Genomic DNA, 19,181 nt, shown 5'->3' on the forward strand with positions numbered 1-19,181 from the left:
GCTAGGAGGTCAAGAAGTTCTGAGACTTGGTGATGGTCCCCAGAGGCAACAGTGTGTCTTCCGTCGTAATCACACATTGTCAGTTCATTTAGATTGTTGTTGCTTCATCTCGTATAAAGTGGGTCAGTACCAATTAAAGCTAATTTATAATGATAAGTCCGTAAGGCAGAAAGGCAACTCTTTGCTAATGTCCTTGCCAGAGTTTGACACCCCAGGAGAGTTTGAATTTGCTGTCACTGCAGTTATCACTTTTGCATGAATATTAATTATCTGTGTGGAAAGAAAAATGTGGCATATTGGGTTTCTGGAAAAGGTTGACTTATTTTTATCTATCTGTGTGTCACTCTGTTTATAAATACAAAGAACGAGAACCCTATAGGCACTAAAATAGGTCAGGGCCATCTTCAGAGAGTAAAGAGGTGAGCAGAGGACAGAGGCGCTGGGTAGAAGCTGGAGGCAGTGAACAAGGTTTGAAATGGTCCTTGTGGCAAGTGAGGGTGAGCTTGACGGAAACACTCAGCTGGCTCCTGGGCCATGAAGTGGGCTCGTCCAGGTGGGTGGATATGGATGTACGTGTATACACGGACTCTGGACCCCCTTGTCTTTTCATGTGATTCATGAAACCAGCTCTGATTTTTACTTCCTTGGCCGACAACCAGGAGGAATCTTTCGGCAGTCCCGTAGAATCTTTTATAGTCCTGCCCTATGAAATCCTACCTACTAGGTTTGCTCATTTCCCACACTGAAATGCTGGCATGAGCTCTTGGGCCCACCCAAAGGCACTTCCCTTAGCCACTCTCCTGCCTGCCTCAGGCCCCCACGATGGGGACTGTGCAGCCGTGGAGGATGACAGTGGAAAATTCAACCTGAGAAAAATTAGTGCCTGCCAATTCCTACCTGTGACCGTGCAAGGTGAAGTGACATTTTCTTGTAGAAATTCTAACCTTGGTGAAAGTCATTTTTAAATTGCTTAGTGACTAAGACTAAGAAGAGCCTGAAAAAAATCAACTCATGGAGCTTTTCTTTGGAACACTGGACGGCCACCAGCCAGGAGGGCAGGGCCCACCCCTGCCTGACTGTACGAGGCTAGCCCTGTTCTTCCCACACGCTCACAAGCCCGCCCCATATGTGGCTGGGACTCCCTCCTCCCCAGCACTTCCAGAGCTTTGCTCTGTGTGTCAAATCTTTATCTCCCTCGATCAGGGATATTCCGTTTGAAAATAAATCAAAGAAGCACAAACTTTGAAACTGAAGACCCAAGTACCAGTCCAGTCTGCCTGTATCTAGCTGGATGACCTTGGGCACGTCCCTCACCTCCTGAACCTCAGGTTCCATGGAAAACACCTGTCCCCATGCCAGGCTCACAGGAGCCACCCCACGACCTAAATGGCAGAGGGATCTCCCAACCCCTTCTGCTTCCAGAAATGCATGTGTAAAGCAAAATTTGCTCGCTCTTAGGCAGCTACAATTTTTATTTAAAAAAAAAATCCAAGTTGGGACTTCCCTGGTGGCACAGTGGTTAAGAATCCGCCTGCCAATTCAGGGGACACGGGTTCAAGCCCTGGTCCGGGAAGATCCCACATGCCGCGGAGCAACTAAGCCCGTGCGCCACAACTACTGAGCCCATGCTCCACAACAAGAGAAGCCACTGCAATGAGAAGCTCGCGCACCGCAACTAGAGAAAGCCCGCGCGCAGCAACGAAGACACAACGCAGCCAAAAAAAAAAAATCCGAGTAGGCACAGGTCAGGTTAGATGGAGAATTAAGTGCCAGAATTTAAGTAGCGGGCCTCCCTGGTGGCGCAGTGGTTGAGAGTCTGCCTGCCGATGCAGGGGACGTGGGTTCGTGCCCCGGTCCGGGAAGATCCCACATGCCGCGGAGCGGCTGGGCCCGTGAGCCATGGCCGCTGAGCCTGCGCGTCCGGAGCCTGTTGCTCCGCAACGGGAGAGGCCACAACAGTGAGAGGCCCGCGTACCGCAAAAAAAAAAAAAACAAAAAACAATTTGAGTAGCAAATGATTTAAAGCAAAAGGAGGCCAGATCAAAGAAAAGAGGCATTTTGGCTCTCATGCCTTTGTGCATTCCTCAAATCTTCATATTGTGCCCATTAGTGCAGTAAAAATAACAGGGCTTACGGGAGAACTGAGGTTGGACAGAGCCTCAAAGCTATGGGGCTTTGTAACCAGAGCATCAGCAAAAACAGTAACCATCCTAACAAAATAATTGCTTGGCTGAATCCCCATTGTAAATCCCCCCTGACAGTTCATCCAGCATCCCAGCCCTCTGTCCTCTGTGTTCTTGAGATGCAGATCTTTGAAGGTGTTCTCTCTTCTAAGAGAACAAGTTCATCCAAATTAGAAATCTGACCCAGTCAGTCAATCTTTGTTTTCAAATACAAGGGCAATGTCTTTATAGTTTGTGTCCCTGTGCTGACAGCCTCCCCAGGTGCCACAACCCAGAGGAAAGGGTGGCACTTCTAGAAGCCACAGAACCAGCCACCGTCGCTCTAAAGAAGCCACATCCATGGGGTTTTCATCTGCTTTTCTTAATTAAGGTCTTCAGGCTTTCTCTTTAGTTGTGAGAATGCTCTCCTCTGGACTCTTCAAGACGGTCAGTGTGGGGAGGAGGTATTGGCCTACAGCAAGTTTTCTGTTTTGTGTTTGAGCTCTTGTCCCTTTCAGTTGCCAGGGCTTAGGGTTGACTTGTAGGAAGGAAAGGGTGGGAGGTAGAGAGAAGCGGGGAGAGATGAAGATGAACCGGTATTCACCACAGCGTAGTCTTTCCCTGCTAGAATCCCCAGTCAGTAGCCCTGGAGAAAGGGAGGCCGCCCGGATAGACTGCAGAGCACCTCTCCTTCTAGTTGCAAAATTCCGACTCACCGACTCAATGTTCCCCAACCCTGCTTGCTAGGAGGACACCTGCCATCACCTGTTCTGGGCCCCAGGGGGGTAAATTTCTTCTTGTGACTCCCATGCTTTCCTCCCACCTCCCTGCCCCAGTTACTTACAACTACAGGTAGGGTGTTTGGGGGTCTTTTTCCTCTTTTACACAGAGGAAATACTTCTTATAATTTTTTTCTTCAGAAATTGATGTGGCGATTAACATTTTATGGATTCTGGGTGATGGGCGCTCAGAACTAGAAGCTTGAATTGATTCCGCATCCTCCCTCTGTCTGGTGGCTGGAGCCCAGCACCCGCTCTGATAGGCTGACAGGGTGGGGCTCACACGGGGCCTCAGAGATCACCCATTAACTCAAGATCAGGGTGAATGAATGAGCGTATCCATTCCTTAACACGCCATACCTCTCCCCTGGAACAATCCAAAGGCTCATCATATCTGATAGCCTCAAAGCTGGCTGTGATGGGGCCCGTTTGACCCCTCCAGCTGGCCTGGAGGGCAGTGGGCTCCAAAGTGGGTGCACAAGACAATCTGTGAGGTGGAGGAAGGAGATATCAAATCTTTACACTTACTAAGGAAAATATTTCTCATATTAATATATATATTTATTAAACTATTTCATTCTCATCCTTTTATTTGCATATCTGTTTTATATAGTGATATGTTAGTACATGTATGTCATTTATAAACAGTATATTCACACACGCTCCCCCTCAGGGAGGCAGTGCCCACAATTTCTTATTGACCGGGATGTAGGAGAGGATCGAAAAGCTGGGAGACCCCTGCTAGGAGAGTCAGCCTCGCTCCATCCTGCTTTCCCTAAATGGGGGGCAGGGGGCGGAAATCTCTAGCAGAGGGCTGGCAAGCGCTGCAGATCCCTTCGTTCAGAAGTTAGTTTTGAGATGGCAGGTGAAGCAGAGATTGAAAATGAACCAGGTTGGGGTTGACTTTTCTCCTTCGAAAGGCATGAGGACATGAATAAAACAAAGCAGAGAGGGTTGGCCCACATGTTTCTGAACTAAAGCCATAACTCCTTTCAGGTTAGCATTTCCTAGGGTTCAAAGATGTGTGAAAAGAGAGGAAGAGCAGTAGGTTTCGGGGCCTCGGATGTTTTCTTCAGAGCACCGCAGGCCCTGCTGGCAAGGTTTCCAGACATGCGCACCGAGTGGATGCCAGCGTCTGAGCTTGTGTGGCTTTCTGGGACAATAGCAACCCCTGTACCTGCAGGATGCCCTGTGGCTGCAGGACCCGCCTCACAGCTGGCGACATTTCTCCTGTTTGATGACAGGGTAGCACTTGGGGTACAGGAACACAAGCAACAGTAGACCCCCCCACTCCTGTTTTTAAAACGTGAGTACCCTCAAGAGAAAGCGAGGGGACAGTGGATGAAGTAAACTGCTCACGTGACCTTTTGCCTATTTATTTACCAAATGCTTCTTTAATGCTTACCATGTATCATTGTTCTAAATACTTTTAAAAACAGGAACCCAGTTGCTCCTCACAGCAACCTTAAGAGGTAGTAGTATTATCAGCCCATTTTACAGATGAGGACTCTAAAACTCAGAGAGGTAACATCACTTGCCTGGGGTCACACAGTTCGTCCGTGGCAGCACCAGGGCTCACACGGGCTCCCAGCCTGGGCTCCCAGCTTGGCCCCTGTAGATGCATCTACACGAACCGTCCTCAGCCAGCACAGCACCTCTCTTGTTATGGAATCCCTCTTGTATTTTTTTCTGGTGGAGATGCCCAAACCTATCAGAATTATCTTATTTTTTGTTTGGTTTCGCAACAGGCCCTTCTAAAAATAATATTATTTTACATGTAGTGTTATAAATAGTACTATTACAAAATTAGTATTATACTGTCTTCTGTTTTTTTGAGCACTTACTATGTGCAGGTCCTCCTGTGCCAGGTGCTTTATAAACAATAATTCTAATCCTTAAACTGTAAGGAAGAGATTTTTTCCTCCCATTTCACTGAAGAGAAAGTAGAGGCCAAGTAGTTGGTCACTCAGCTGACAATGTCTAGCCAAGGCATGAACCCAGGGTTGGGCCTTGCTCGGCTTTGTTATAGGACAGAACTAAATAGAAACAGATCCTTCTCGACCCCCATCCAGGGGAGATAGTTTCATAAAGCACCCGAAGGACCTTGTGGTGTGCCGATGACGAGGATGTGTGTGGGGGGGGGGCCCAGTTGTGTATGCCTGTTGTCCCCGTGCTGGCTTTCACTCGCAAAGGCATCCTGACACGGACAGTAGATCATGTGGTCCTCCTACCTGCCCCACTTGGGACTGGATGCTGCATGGTTTGCAGGCGAGTGTGTCCACAGCATTAACCCCCCAGACCTGGCCCCTTTTGATCCCGAAGAGTTTTGAAGTTTTATCTTCTGCTGGGCTTCATTAAGCCCTCGGTTGGTCTGAGGCTTTCGCGCTGCCCCCAGTTGTAAACGTTGTGCGATTCCTGGTATTCAGGTTAACAAATTAGCTCAGTTAGATGGGTAAATTAGTCATTCTCACTTTCTCAAGTCCTGGTGGAAGAGCTCTGCGAAATAGTATTTATAGTTTTCTAACAAGCAATTTAAAGGACACCAGCATGTGGCATTTGTTTAAGAGTAAAACGTCCTAAACAGTGCCCTGCTTAGAAACAGGTTTCCAGATTTGCTCATGGACCGAGGGACGCGGCAGAGCAGGTACCCCTGTGCTGTGTCCTACGAGCGCTTCCCAGCTGGGTCTCTTGTCTCTGGGGGCTCCAGCCAAGCGCAGCGGGGCTTACTGAAACCCACACTGAATTCCAGAGCCTCATTTTTGTCAAATTGTTTTTTCCGTACCGCCTGAGTTTCTAAACAGGCTTCAAAGCAGGCTGCTTTGAATTCTCAGCGGTAGATGGAGGAGGCCCAGCGACACGGAGGTTGAGAGAGACACACCCCACCCCACCCCCAGAGAGCTGCCGGCACTGGAGGCCGGGAGGCAACCTGGGAAAAGGTAACTCCCTTACTAGCTAATTGAGGATGCGGCAGCTCTTGAGCCTCACAGGGCTCATTTCCTCTCGTGTAGGAAAGTGACACCCCACCTCACAGGGTCACCAGAGGATTAAATGAGCTGATGCAGCCAGTGTGCCTGAACCATACAAGGCACTCGTTCACCTTGAGGTCCCTTCCTTCCTTCCTGGATCCTTTTAAGTGTTCGCCTCAGATGCTGGCGTCCTTGTTCCTGGCTCAACTGGCTCTTCAAACAATCTTATTAATGCCTATTAAAATGAAACCCAATAAAAATGCCAATATCTGGTGTTGAAATAATTGATGTAGCAGGGGGAGCCCCATGGAGCACCCAGGCAGGCCCCGGGTGCAATTTAGCCTCACACCTGGGGGATGAATTTCACAACTGTAATTGCTACCATATAATTCTTACTGATGTTGTGCTGTAATTCCTATTTATTCCACGGGGCTTGTAAATGCATTAGGACTTGTCAACATATTATTTTACACTGTTTATGATCTGTAGAATTATGTCCTTCAGGGTTATATTGTGCAAAAGCTCCAAATAAACGGCTGTGGACCTCGTTAAAAAAAAGAGCAAAGGAGGGGCTGCTTGTTGAAGTGGTTCTCCATCCCTGCCGTCCTGGGCAGAAGTCAGCACAGCAGATTTTTAATTCAGTTCTGAGCAGAGCTCTTAACCAGGATACAAGGGAATCCCCTCGTCTGTCTGAGCTGTCTGCTGCAATGGCTCAGCCCTCGCTCCCAGGGAGGGTTTTGTGTAGCTGAAGGGCAGGTGCTATTCCCTGAGGACAGGTGCGGTAGGGGATCGTTTGGTCTTCCTGGAGCTGGACCTGCACTCTGATGATGACGATGACACTGTGCCCTCAGAGCTCTGGGCATTTCCGTCCCCCTGCTCCCTAGCTTGGGGCAACACCCTTTTAGTTCTAAATTTCTTCATGGTCTTCCCAGGTCAGCTTATAAAGAAAAAGAACTGAAATTAATTCCCACCGAAGTGTAAATACCTAGTAAGTGTAAAATGTAACCCCCTCCTGCAGATTTTTGTGTTTACCGTGCCAATAAAGCATAAAACTAAGGGGACAGAATTCTGTCCATTGTAATGTCAGGCATATCGTGTGTGTGTGCGTGTGCGTGTGTGTGTTGGGGCAGGGGTGTGTCTGTCGTAGTTGGTTATTTTTGGTTTTAGCCTTCCCAGCACCTTTGCAGTCAATCACCTTTGCCGCAGAATACTGAGTCCAAGCTCTTGCACAGCTCATTCCTCACCATGAATCGCTGGGAAGCCCTTTCCCCGGTCTCTCCCGTGGGAAAGCAGATATGTTGCCCCCAGGACTGTCCCGGGGACTAGTTGCACTTGCTGCCCCTTGGCTCCTGGACGCTCTCTCCCAGGGCAGCAGGAGCCGCCGCCGTGCGGGGCGTCCTGACAGCCCTTGTGTTTCTCCTCTGGCCCCACAGGCAGCGAGTACGACGAGGAGGAGGTGGATTACGAGGAGTCGGACAGCGACGAGTCCTGGACCACAGAGAGCGCCATCAGCTCCGAGGCCATCCTCAGCTCCATGTGCATGAACGGCGGCGAGGAGAAGCCCTTCGCCTGCCCGGTTCCCGGCTGTAAGAAGAGGTACAAGGTAAGAGAAGTGCCACCTAGCTTGGAGTAGGTGGCCCCCCGGAAAGCCAGGCCTGGGCCCAGGCTGCCCGCAGGTCAGTGCTGTCCCTGGTTTCTGGCCGTTGGGTGTGTTGTCCCCTTCACTGACCTGTGTGGGAGCGGTACGTCAAAAGAGAGTTTTTTGGTGGGAGAATCATGTCTTTGATATTCTTCAGATTCATGTCAGACCAGTCAGAATATCAAATGCGTCACCTGTTTATTTGCCGAACACCTTCCGCAGTGATCGGCTCTGCAGACGGTTCACAGAGCCCTTTTGGAAAACGCTGCAGGGTATTTACTTCCAGCTGAGGAAGCCCTTGCTTGAAAGGAGTTCGGGAGAAAAGGGGCTTTGGTATTTTTCTCACCAAACCCGCCCGCTCTAGCTTCGATGAACTCTCTGTAGGTGGCGCAGAGCCTGTGTCTCTCGGGCCTGCCTCTGGGTGTCAGGGCAGCTGGGGGCGCCAAATTCTCTACTAAGAAGACTCAAAGGGACAGAACAGTGAGAACACCCACAGCACTCAAGTGTGGGTCCAGAGGGCATGTCGAGAACCAAAGTTGCAAACTTTCCCATGAGGTGTTGGCAGCTCTTTAAAATCCAACTGTGAGATAGAAATGTAAAAATCAAAAACATACCTGGTGCATTTGACGAGATGCTACTTTCCCCGGCAGATTGACTGTTTTTAAAGAAAGGCTTGAAAAATGTGTGGCAGCATAAGCACTTTCCCCTATCGCTCCTTCTTCAGTATGTCTCTGAACACTAAAAAAATCTATTTCAATACTTTTTATACCTGCTTCTGATATAAAAGCATGAAACCCAAATGTATCACAGGTAAGTTGCCCATGATTTCACCTGATCTATATACTGTTAAATTTTTATCATGGGAAGCACAGATGCGCTTTGTTTAAACTACAGTGAAAACCCCAGGATGGAGATGTGAGGTCCCATCAGGGTGTCCTGACGCGCTGTCTGGGTATCCCAGGTGCACATGTACATTCCTCTGGATCAGAAGGCGGCGTGGAAGTGGGTGCAGGGGTGAGAAAGCAACAAAATTGTTATCTCAGGAGCCCAGGGGATCGTTCGACAAGCTAGTTTGTCCAGAGGACAGCTCTGCTTGCAGAAAGAGATTTTTCCCTTCTTTCTTTCTTTCAAAGTGGAGAAAGCTGGACAGGGATGCTGTCCTTGTACCCTGTCTACCTCCAGACGCGCCTTCTCTCCATGCTTCATGAGAGCTGGTCCTCTGTGCTCTGCCGTCTTGCTGCCTTCTCTCAAGGGTCCAAACACTGTCTAAAGGATGTCTTGCACATCAGTGATGTTAAGAGAGAGAGCAAAGTAACGACCCAGATTGTAGCTGACCGAAAAAAACCCAAAAAGCTGGTGGGGGGGTGGTATAAGCTACACCCTTTATGATGAGGCCTTCTCTCTTTCCCACCTCTCTTTCATTCCTTTTTTACATCCTCTTCCCCTGGTCATTTTTATTTTCTTGTCATTATTCTTTGGCTTCTATTTTCCTCGAGTTTCCAGCAGTTTCCCCTCCTGCGGTTTGTCTGTGTCTAGTTTGGTGGGGCCTTTGCGGAGTGTTGTTTCTCCATCTGAGGCCAAAAGAAAATTGCGTGAACCTTGGGCTGCGGAGGCTGCCTGCTTCAGTACCACTAACTGGCGAGTGACACGGGTGGCAATTAGTGGTCCTGCTTTCCATGAGGGAAGTGTGAGTTTCCTTTTCTGGGCCAGAGTGCCACGTAACGGTGCACATGGGACAGGAACAAATGCATAACTGCTTCTCCTGACCAAGTGCTTGACATGAGTGTGGTCATATTCCCTACAGTTTTAGTCTAACTCCTTCTGCTGGGAAGTTACTGGCCGCAGGGTGTACCAGGTGTTCTCTGGTATTATTATTTCATCTTATTTACTGCGTGATGGTTGGAGTGGGTGTTGGTGAGTGGAGGGCGTAATGAGCTTGGTGTGCTGTGGAGTCGGGCAGAATCCACAACTGCTGCCATCTTGTTCATTCCCAGGGCTGACTTCACATGTGTCTCATTCCCTGCCCCCGTGGGCAGGGAGTCTCTCAACCATGAGTCTCTTGGGCACTGACTGAGGATCAGCTCTTCTCACCATTTCATTGGCATTTGCAGAACTGGGAGAAGATGAGCATCTAACTCCCCAGACTTCATACAGAGTAGGGCAAGGGAGCAGGGCCCAGCAGTACAGCTAGGTCTCCGAGTTGTTTCCCGTGTTATTTCTTCTGCCTAGAATGCCCCCCTTCCCCTCCGCTCTCCTTCAGTACCTCTCATTTTCTTTCTTTTTCTAATTAATTAATCTATTTATTTATTCTTGGCTGCGTTGGGTCTTCGTTGCTGTGCACAGGCTTTCTCTAGTTGCAGTGAGCGGAGGATACTCTTCATTGCAGTGTGCGGGCTTCTCATTGCGGTGGCTTCTCTTGTTGCGGAGCACGGGCTCTAGATGCGCAGGCTTCAGTAGTTGTGGCACGCAGGGCTCAGTAGTTGTGGCGCACGGGCTTAGTTGCTCCGCAGCATGTGGGATCTTCCCGGACCAGGGCTCGAACCCGTGTTCCCTGCGTTGGCAGGTGGATTCTTAACCACTATCCCAACCAGGAAAGTCCTGAATGTCAGTTTTATTTAAAACCTGAGTACTGAATAAGACAGTAGTCATCAAGTTCTCAGCATGAGGAAAAGTTCTCACTGTAGTGACCTTCCTTGCCCTATTGGAGCTTAATTCCCTTTCCCCCTTTCAGAGACCAGAGGATTTAATAAGTATTTCATTTTCAAGTTGCCTGACATTATTTATTTTTGTTATTAATATTTTTGAAAGACCAAACTCATTTCAGGGTCTCTGCAATTCGGAGTTTCAGTGAAGCTTTTTAAGCTCCTCAAGTCTTAGAAAGTGAAGTTTCCATTGCTGTCTGTGAATGAACAGATGGGGGAAATCTTACGTCTGATTAGAGCTTGTACTAGCATTTGTGATAAGCTGTCCCATGACACTTGTGGACATTTTAAATCACAGCAACAAAGAGAAAGAGATGGTAAGGTAGTTTATTGTAGGCTCTTTGGCCAACCCTGGAAATGCCATGTGTTTCCACACATGCAACTGGCTTCCTAATTTTTCCAGAGTAATAAAGCTGACATGTGTGTCAGTCCCATAGCCACGCACAACACAGTGTTGACATTCCAGCTGGGAACTGACCACGGAACCTGTTGGAATCAACTCAACCCTGGGCGTGTCCTTCCCGTTGAACTCCAGATCTGGTTTCATGTTGGAGTGGCTTCTGGGGGCTTTGGCAATTTCTGGTTTCAAACCTTCCCTCACCTAATTAGTTATTTGAAAAAAAACAAACAAAAAACTCAGGCCTGGATGGAATATCTAAGACCTGGTCCTGTTGGGAGTTGCTATATGCCTTTTTGTTTGTTGTTCAAATGTTTATTATTTTTGGCTTCCTCTCTTTTCTGACAAGGCGTGAGTGGCACTGGGGCACAGGGGTAGCTGGATTTATAATGATCCATCTTGCAACAAGTTCCCTGTGAAAGCGAGGACATGAAATGTTTTAGTAGCGCTTCATCCACAGGAATGTTTTAGTAACCCTTCATTCACTGAGGTACTCAGTGAATATCTGTTGAGCTAATAAATGGAATATTATTAAGCAGGCAGATGTAAATTATTAAGCATTTGTGAGTCAGGAGACTTCCCACCATAGTGTTAACTATTAGAAAGTTGACAGTCTTTTTCTAATGATCATAAAACAGTTATTTCCTCCCCATCTCCCTCCTTCCCATAGCTTAAAACAATGCTTATCTTTGTTGCCTGGCTCCAGCTAGGTGGCTCTCACCTGGGTCTCTCATGCCGCTGCAGCAGGGTACCAGCTGGGGCTAGATAACACAGGTTGGCTTCTTTACCCATGTGCCTGGGCCCCTGGTGGGATGGTTGGAGCAGCAAGGGGCTGGCAGGGCTTATCTACCCATCTCTGTTAACGGGTCGGATTCTGCATTAACGGGTCGGATTCTGCACCGTCACTGCCCTCCCCACATCCCAGCGCAGCAATCTCCTACTCCCCAGCATGCCTCTAGAAGACCAGTGAAGTGCCTCGTCGCCCTGCAGGCAGGGATTAATGCAGGGATGACAAGGGCTGAAGGCGCAGAAGGCCAACAGCTGGACGTTCAGGGAAGAAGTCGTGTCTGTCCTTGTGGTTCAATTCACTGGACAGCCCTCAGACTCAAAGCATAGACAACTGGTTGCTACTTGTCACCCCTGGGTTCAACAGTCGAGAGGATTCTCTTCCATAGGACTTTTGAAAAGCATTAATGTGCACTGTGAATCTCCAATAGGGAAATATAAATAGTAATAACCTCTGAACATATTTTGTTTCATGGCAACTCTCAATTTCTTCCAGAATGAGGCATGCTCTAACAAATTCATTCATTCACAGGTACTAGTGGAGCAGCTACTATGTGCCAGGCACAGTGCTAGATGCTCAGGAAACAACTGCAGTTTGTTCTTATTCTTTGGGAGCTCGATAAGGGCATCCTATGAAGTAGAAGACGGCTATGTTGGAAACCTTTCGTTGGGCACAGGACTGGCCTCAGTGGGCCTAGATTCAGATAATACTTTAGAAAACAGTCCACTCTTCTGGTGATCTGTACTCAACAACTTCCTGTCTTCTCTTTTCCCTTACTCCTCAGTCTGACAGTAGCTGACTTGTAAATTAAGACCTATGCTCTAGTATCACTTCTGCCATTTATTCTTACTTAAATCTTCCATCAGTTTACTCAATGTCCTGAGCCTGTTTACTCACCATGTAATTGGGATAAGCAAAACTAACTTGGTTGAATCTGTAGAGTGATTCTAGGCATGACGTCTTAAATAGAATATGCAAGTGAGGTAGCAAAACCAATTAATAGAAATCCAGAAAGCATTTTGTTATTTCATGTTATCATTTAGGATTTGTAGGCCAATTTGAAGTTTGGAACTTTTCTGTTGCTGAGACTTTAATAACCTAACATTTTTAAAGTTCACTGTATGTTTGGAATAGTACATAAATAAAAGTAGGGCCTTGTCCGCCCATAGGTGTTTATTTAACACACACAACAGTGCTGGGGCAAGATTTGGGCACAGATACTGGCTTAATGCAGAGTAGAAAATGGACCAAAAATCCCTACATAAGGTAGGGATTTTCACGGTTGGCTGGGAGCAAGACATAAGCTGAGTTTCCAAATGAAGAATTTATACACGTCTTGAACTTCATTACCCTAACCTATGTTTTCTTTCTTCAGATTTTTTTCGGGGCCATCTTGAGGATATTTGTATGTAATTTTTCATCGTTAACATTCTTCAGAGTAGAAACAAGATTCAGAGGGAGCTGTGCCTCTTTATACAGTCTGGGTCTTAAATACGTATTTTATGTAAAAGTCAGAAGTCAGTACTTCCAGGGTAACTGAGGAGTATTTGAAATTGCCTTGGGTGAGCTGTGTGCATGACCTAGTCTGCACCGCCCACGATTAACACACAACTGCGAGTTCGCGAAAAAGCCTGTTCTGTCTATAGCTGCCATCCAGGAGCTGCCCAGTTGCAGTCAGACCTGCGCTGAGGTTTCCCCCCCATCTGACACTGTGTGACTCCGTCTAATAGGTGATATTTTTGTCCTCTCCACAGAATGTGAATGGCATAAAGTACCATGCTAAGAATGGCCACAGAACACAGATTCGTGTCCGCAAACCATTCAAGTGTCGTTGTGGTAAGAGTTACAAGACAGCTCAGGGCCTGCGGCACCACACAATCAATTTCCATCCCCCGGTGTCGGCCGACATTATCAGGAAGATGCAGCAGTAACATGCTGGTCATAACTGTGCCAAGAAATCCTCACCAGCAGTTGCTGATTTTGAAAACAGCCACCTTTTTTCAGGGGAAGCATTCAGCAACCCTTTAAAGAATAAATGCATGCTTTAAATTTTTTCTGTAATTTTGGAATGACGTATCTTTGTAGCGTTAATGATTTTGTACATTTGCACATGTAATCATCATACCCATTTTCATTACTTTGATATAAGGTGCTAAACAAAGCTCTAGGTTTTTCAGCACATTTCCCCCAAAACAAGACAGAAATTGAGGGCATGTTGTGTATCGTTTAGCTGTGTTGCAGTGATATCATTTGCGGGGGAGGAGGGGCTAGCACTGAGGGTTTTTCCCCCAAGATTATAATGTGATTGGTTGAAGTTTTTCAACACATCAACTCATTGTGTTCAAAACCAAAATAATACCTTCACTGTCAAACTGGTTACCATGCCTTACATAATGGAGTTAGTTAGTACCTGTGACTAGAAAGACTTTAGGTAACGGAAATATAAATAAGAAAGAATGTTTAACATAATATGCTAAAAATATTTTCATATTTAAATAACATGCATAAAAGGTGTGCTTTCTGTGTTTTATATTATCTTGCAAATCCTTTAGACCTTTAAAAAGCTGAAAATCTTGCCATGTGACTTACCAATCAATCATTTTAGTGTTACAAATGGCATTTTTGTACAAAAAGTCTATTCAGTTCACTCATTAACACACATTCATTGAGTGCCTGCTAGGTGCAAGGGATTCAATTTATGCCTATTGATGTCTGTGGACCAAGATACCAGTTTAGTGAAATACTTTCCCCTGAAATCTGTTAGGAAACACTTTGAAATACTTAAGTGCAAATTTTGTGTGTGTGAAATTTAGTTCTATCTTCATCTTTAGGTGAAGTTTTAAAGCACTTTGTCGTTCTCTATTGCCAACAGATGTGATGTTTTATGTGTTGCCAGTTCTTGCAACCACTGCCCTAACAACCTACGGGTTGCAGATAAGAATTAAAATGCCAAGCGCGTTTCAAAGAGGAGCATCTTGTTAAGACCCCTGTTGCCTCCTCATGCTCATTGTGTTTTCAGACTTTTTTAAAGGCACTTTTTCCATCACATTGTAGATGTCTGTATTCCCACTGGAAATGTCTGTTTAGCTTTGTAAGACATCTTGCTGAAATATGAAATTGAGCCTTATTGACAGGTAAGTGCTTCTTGCAGCAGGTGGTCAGTGACTAATACCTGACCCATTAGAGTATAACCTACGTCTGGACCATTCCTAACGTTTTTCTTACCAACAGTACCATCATGCCTTGAGTGTTCATTTCTCCCAAGTGCTATTCCTTAAACATGAGTTTACCAATTGCCTAATTATGCAATAAAAATTGCTTTGAGATGGCTAACTGCCCACAAAACTGATGAAAATCAAACTCGAAATGCTTGTAAAATAACTTTCTTCCCGTGTTTCCATTTGTTGAAAGTCTTACAGATGGAAAGCAGGTGTTCCTCCCTCCTCAGTTTTTCAGACGTTTTGAAAGGAAGACAATTCTGTTAGCCAGATGGGTAAGCTTCTATTAATACACTCTTAAATTGTGAATCCCTCATAATGAGGGATTTAAAAGTTATTTATAAAGACACTACCCGCTAAAAATGTCCTCAGATCTCTGAAGAGTAGTCTTGGTCCTGAATATACAGTGTTATCCTTTATGTTTTAAAGGGTGATACAGACATGAGAAGCCACTAGTTGGTGCATAAGAAGGCCCTACTTGGCTATTTCATATCTACCTAGAATTGACCAAATTTTTTTTAGGCCAGCAATTATTATTTAGCTTCGCTCCTTCTAGTGCAAGAAACTGTAGGCTGGATCAGTAGTTCAACAGCTAAACAGTCATAAAATAGTCATTGTGCATGTTAAATTTCTTTCAACTATAAAAATTTCCAGTTTCTATTTACTTATTCATTGTGACAGTATTACTAAACAGGTAAGGATGGGAATATTTTGTTATACCGTGTATAGTGAATGTATTGTACTGTGTCTGTGAAAACTGTGCTTTAAATTATATTTTCATATGTTTTGTTCAGGACAGAGCACATTAAGTTTGAAAGCAACAGAGGTTTGTTTTAGAACTGAAGGCAACTTAATGAAAACAAAATTGCTGTCAAGAAAAGCTGCTTATAAATGTAAATGAAATCACATTTAAAATAAACTGCCTCTGACCCAAAATAAACATGGCTCTTTATTTTCATTAGCATCCATTATAAAGACCAGTATCAAGTTTGCCACAGAAACGAATATATCCATTCAGTACCTTGTTCTAAGGCTGCCTTTTTTGGGTGGGGGCAGAATTCAGCTGACATGTAGATTTCATCAATGTTTTGCCTAGGTTAGTATGATGAACAATTTCATTTCACTGGTAGTAGCACTATAATATTCAAAGGATACTTTTAGGTTAGTATGGTCCATAATTATTAACCGATGGAACAAAAATGTTCATATCATTGAACATATTTTACCTGAATATATTCTGCTTAGCATATAACCTATCCAGAAGCTTAAAACATGGAGTCTTCATTACCGCTGCATCCCAGGTCTGCCATGTCCTGATATCTGACTGCCCAATACTGTTTTGCCCTAGACTCACACCTTTTAAAGGATTCCAACGATACATGAATTCTGCTCCTAGAAACAAATACAAGTGAGATGGTGTATATGCGGTTCACATACAGTACCCCAAAATGCCACTACACTGAATATTAAGTTAACATCTTAGATAGCTAGTTTGCTTAAGACAAGCTTAAATATTTTGATAACCACAAAAACAGCAAAATCAAAAAGTCAGTACTTTAAATCCTTAACATTCATATTCTAAAAGGGGAAAGGACTGTAGTTCAGAAAATTTTTTTAATGACCCAGACCAAAAAGACATTCAAGATGCTAGACTTAATGAAAAACTATCACAAATAAATTTGACAATGAAATTACACACTCCTAAAAATGTGTCTACTTTAATGTTAATGAATACTATATATAGCAGAGTCATAACGAACAACATAGTTTGATTTGGGTTTATGCATTACATATTTAATCACTTACTGAGAACATTTTTTCAAAGTTATACTCATCAAGAAAATGTGAAAAAAGACATACATTTTCTGTGATTTTATGCCACAACCATCACTGTTTAGTAGATCATTTAATATGAAACAATTACACTGACATATCTTGTTCCATTTCCCCATCAGATAGAAATACAACTTTAAGATGGCTGAAAAATAATCAGATATTCTAAAATTTTTTAGTCATAAAATTAGCAAAATATGCATTCTATTAATTCCTAAAGCAAACATTTCAAATATAAAAAGGATATTTGCTATCTTGGAAGCATGTGATCTCATTCTACATGCAGCTCCCTTTCTAAAGAGGGTTAAAAAAAAAACATTTCATGGGCTAAATTATGAAGTTTCTGTATTCAAAAGAATAACTTTGCAAGACTTATGATAAATTCTTTGTGTTACATAACTTTTAGTAGTCATGCTCAATCAACAAGGTCAACAGAGATGTGTAAATATTCTGCTAAATAATACACTATACATACCTATTTTTTCAGTGTGGTTAACATTAAAATAATCCGTTTCCTTCATTCATATAATTTTTCAAAATGGGGAATAAATAAAGATACAAACACACAAGAACTTCTTAAGCAGGTAAGATTAACAGGTTAAAATTATATTTATTGATAAGTGATAAACCAAGGACTGACCCTGACACTATGTAACACCAAACTCAAAGTAGCTCTTGGTCAGAAAAGTGCAATAGAGGGTACATGAAAGTGACACCTTGTGGTCTCCTTAGTGGTCTGAGGTGTGTTTTTTTCCAACTGCTGAACTGTATTATTAACTCTTAATAAAAATTAACTAGTCAAAATTTAAAACATTCTGATCAAAATGGGTTTGTACATGCCTTTCAAACCCCTGCTGGTCATAGTCAGGAGGGAACTGCTCGCTGCACATTGGGCACACCTTCCAGTGACTTTCAACATGTTCTTCAAATTTGCTCTGATCGTAGTTGGGAGGGAACATTAATTCACAGAGTGGACATTTCTTCTGAACATCAAAGCTTGAGGAAATAAAATGAAAGAATTACCTATTTCTAATAAACAGATTTTTAACAGCAGTAACCTTCAGATACAGTGAGGTTACATTTATCTAGTTAAGCTGATATGCATACTAACACTTACCTTGAAACTCTTCAGTTACGCCAGGAACCTCTTTTTCTGCTCCTAAAAGCTTGCTATTGACAACTGTGTAAACCATTTGTAAAGCCTCTAATTTTAGTTTTACAATTAGATTGACAAAGAAAATCTTTTTCTCATCAAAATCCAAAAAATACAATCACATTATGTGAAATGAGGCTCAGTGACAAGAATTCTTCAAGTTTTAACTAACAAAATATGCCTTTTGTAAAACTATAAAGATTCATACAACTTGTAGCTTCCCAACAGTGTTCATTCAGTTTAACAACTAAAGGTGTTTACAGCACTGGTCCTCAAGGTACGGCACGCATCAGAACCACCTGGAGGCACGCTGAGACGTGTACTGCTGGGCCCTACAGCAAGGATTTGGGGTTCAACAAGATCTGAGTTAGGGCCCTGGACCATATGCATTTCTAACAAATTTTCAAGGACCATACGTTGAGAGCCACAGGTAATCCCAATTCTACACAGGAAAGAGAAAAATTACCTGGGATCAAAGCAAAAGCCTGTTCCATGGCCACGTAAATGCTGACTTGGAGGATCAGGGGCAGTGGGCACATTCTCATCTTCCTAGGCAAACAATAATTGTGCAACTTTTGAGAAAAGTGAAACCGAATAGAAGTTCCTCAATTAATTAATTCAATCAAGCACCGTATAAAGGAAATAAGATTACACTTTTAAAAATTTACTTCTATTCTCATTAGATTTTCATGTAAACATGTTTGAAAGACTTTTTGTTTTTTAGAGAGTATTTCACTATGGACTAAGTCATACCTTGAAATAAAAAGCAGTATTCAGTGGAATGGAGAGTATACTACAACTGTGTGTGTGAATGAAGTAGAGATCAATAGACTTTTTTGACCGATATGTAGGTAACTTTACCGACTTTTCATTCCATACACTGGGTGACCACTTTCATAAAAATCTTAAGACTGCATTATTTTTCCTTTTATTCTCATTTAATGACTATTAATCTGTAAGATAGGCAGGATCTTCTTTGATAATATATATCCACTGCACAATACGTAGAAATTATAAATAAAGGAAAACTCTGTGTGTGTGTGCATGTTTTGGGGCAAATACACAAGCAAATCCAACTGGAAAACCGTTAAAGTGAAGCAATGCACCGAACTACAGGCCTCAAAAACCCTAATGTAAAACAATCAGATTCAAATTTAAATATCTGATTAACATTATCAAGGAGGACTCCTAAAACCCTGTAAATCTGAGTCTGAATCTGAAAGAAAATGCTGGTTTGAATTTCCATGCCTGCATCCCTCTAGTCACTTTTTATAGATTTGCACACTGCTGCTACATCAATATCCAAACACAGACTGTCACTTCATATCCAAAGCAGCCACATCATCTGAAGTGCCCATTTGCTTTCTTCCCCTAAGCAGTTTGTTAGCTTCTCTCACGTCATGAACTAACAGCACACAACAGGTGGAAGAGGCACTGATTAAAGTCCTTATGTTGCTGGGTAGTCATGATTGCACCAGAACTATTAATAGGCTAATAAGTCAGGTCTGTCATAGGAAGAGGTTCCAAAAAAGTGTATGTGACGTG

General features: G+C 44.0%; 2 protein-coding genes across 8 annotated transcripts in view; one reads left to right on the top strand and one right to left on the bottom strand.

Moving 5' to 3' along the window:
- Positions 1 to 15,609, top strand: part of JAZF1 (JAZF zinc finger 1) — a 337,129-nt gene extending 321,520 nt beyond the window's left edge. For 2 of the 4 annotated variants that reach the window (XM_022584468.3, XM_089917589.1), the window contains exons 4-5: positions 7,341 to 7,510; positions 13,187 to 14,930. In XM_022584468.3, coding sequence (XP_022440176.1) covers positions 7,341 to 7,510; positions 13,187 to 13,363 — 347 coding nt within the window. In that variant the 3' untranslated portion in view covers positions 13,364 to 14,930. Of the gene's footprint in view, positions 1 to 7,340; positions 7,511 to 13,186; positions 14,931 to 15,444 lie in introns of those variants that run through there. The other 2 variants (XM_089917587.1, XM_022584477.2) reach the window with 2 other exon arrangements.
- The window catches only part of TAX1BP1 (Tax1 binding protein 1), an 88,212-nt gene continuing 84,612 nt past the window's right edge, over positions 15,582 to 19,181 (bottom strand). Inside the window, exons 17-20 of one of the 4 annotated variants that reach the window (XM_030759799.2) lie at positions 18,103 to 18,185; positions 17,324 to 17,479; positions 15,877 to 16,042; positions 15,582 to 15,785 (exon numbers count right to left, since the gene is read on the bottom strand). In XM_030759799.2, coding sequence (XP_030615659.1) covers positions 15,916 to 16,042; positions 17,324 to 17,479; positions 18,103 to 18,185 — 366 coding nt within the window. In that variant the 3' untranslated portion in view covers positions 15,582 to 15,785; positions 15,877 to 15,915. Of the gene's footprint in view, positions 16,043 to 16,328; positions 17,480 to 17,600; positions 17,969 to 18,102; positions 18,186 to 19,181 lie in introns of those variants that run through there. The other 3 variants (XM_022584434.2, XR_016394307.1, XM_089917586.1) reach the window with 3 other exon arrangements.

The sequence above is a fragment of the Delphinapterus leucas genome, chromosome 9, assembly GCF_059928025.1.
Source record: "Delphinapterus leucas isolate spDelLeu-1000000601 "Yukka" chromosome 9, BTC_Dleu_Yukka2, whole genome shotgun sequence".
NCBI lineage: Eukaryota > Metazoa > Chordata > Mammalia > Artiodactyla > Monodontidae > Delphinapterus > Delphinapterus leucas.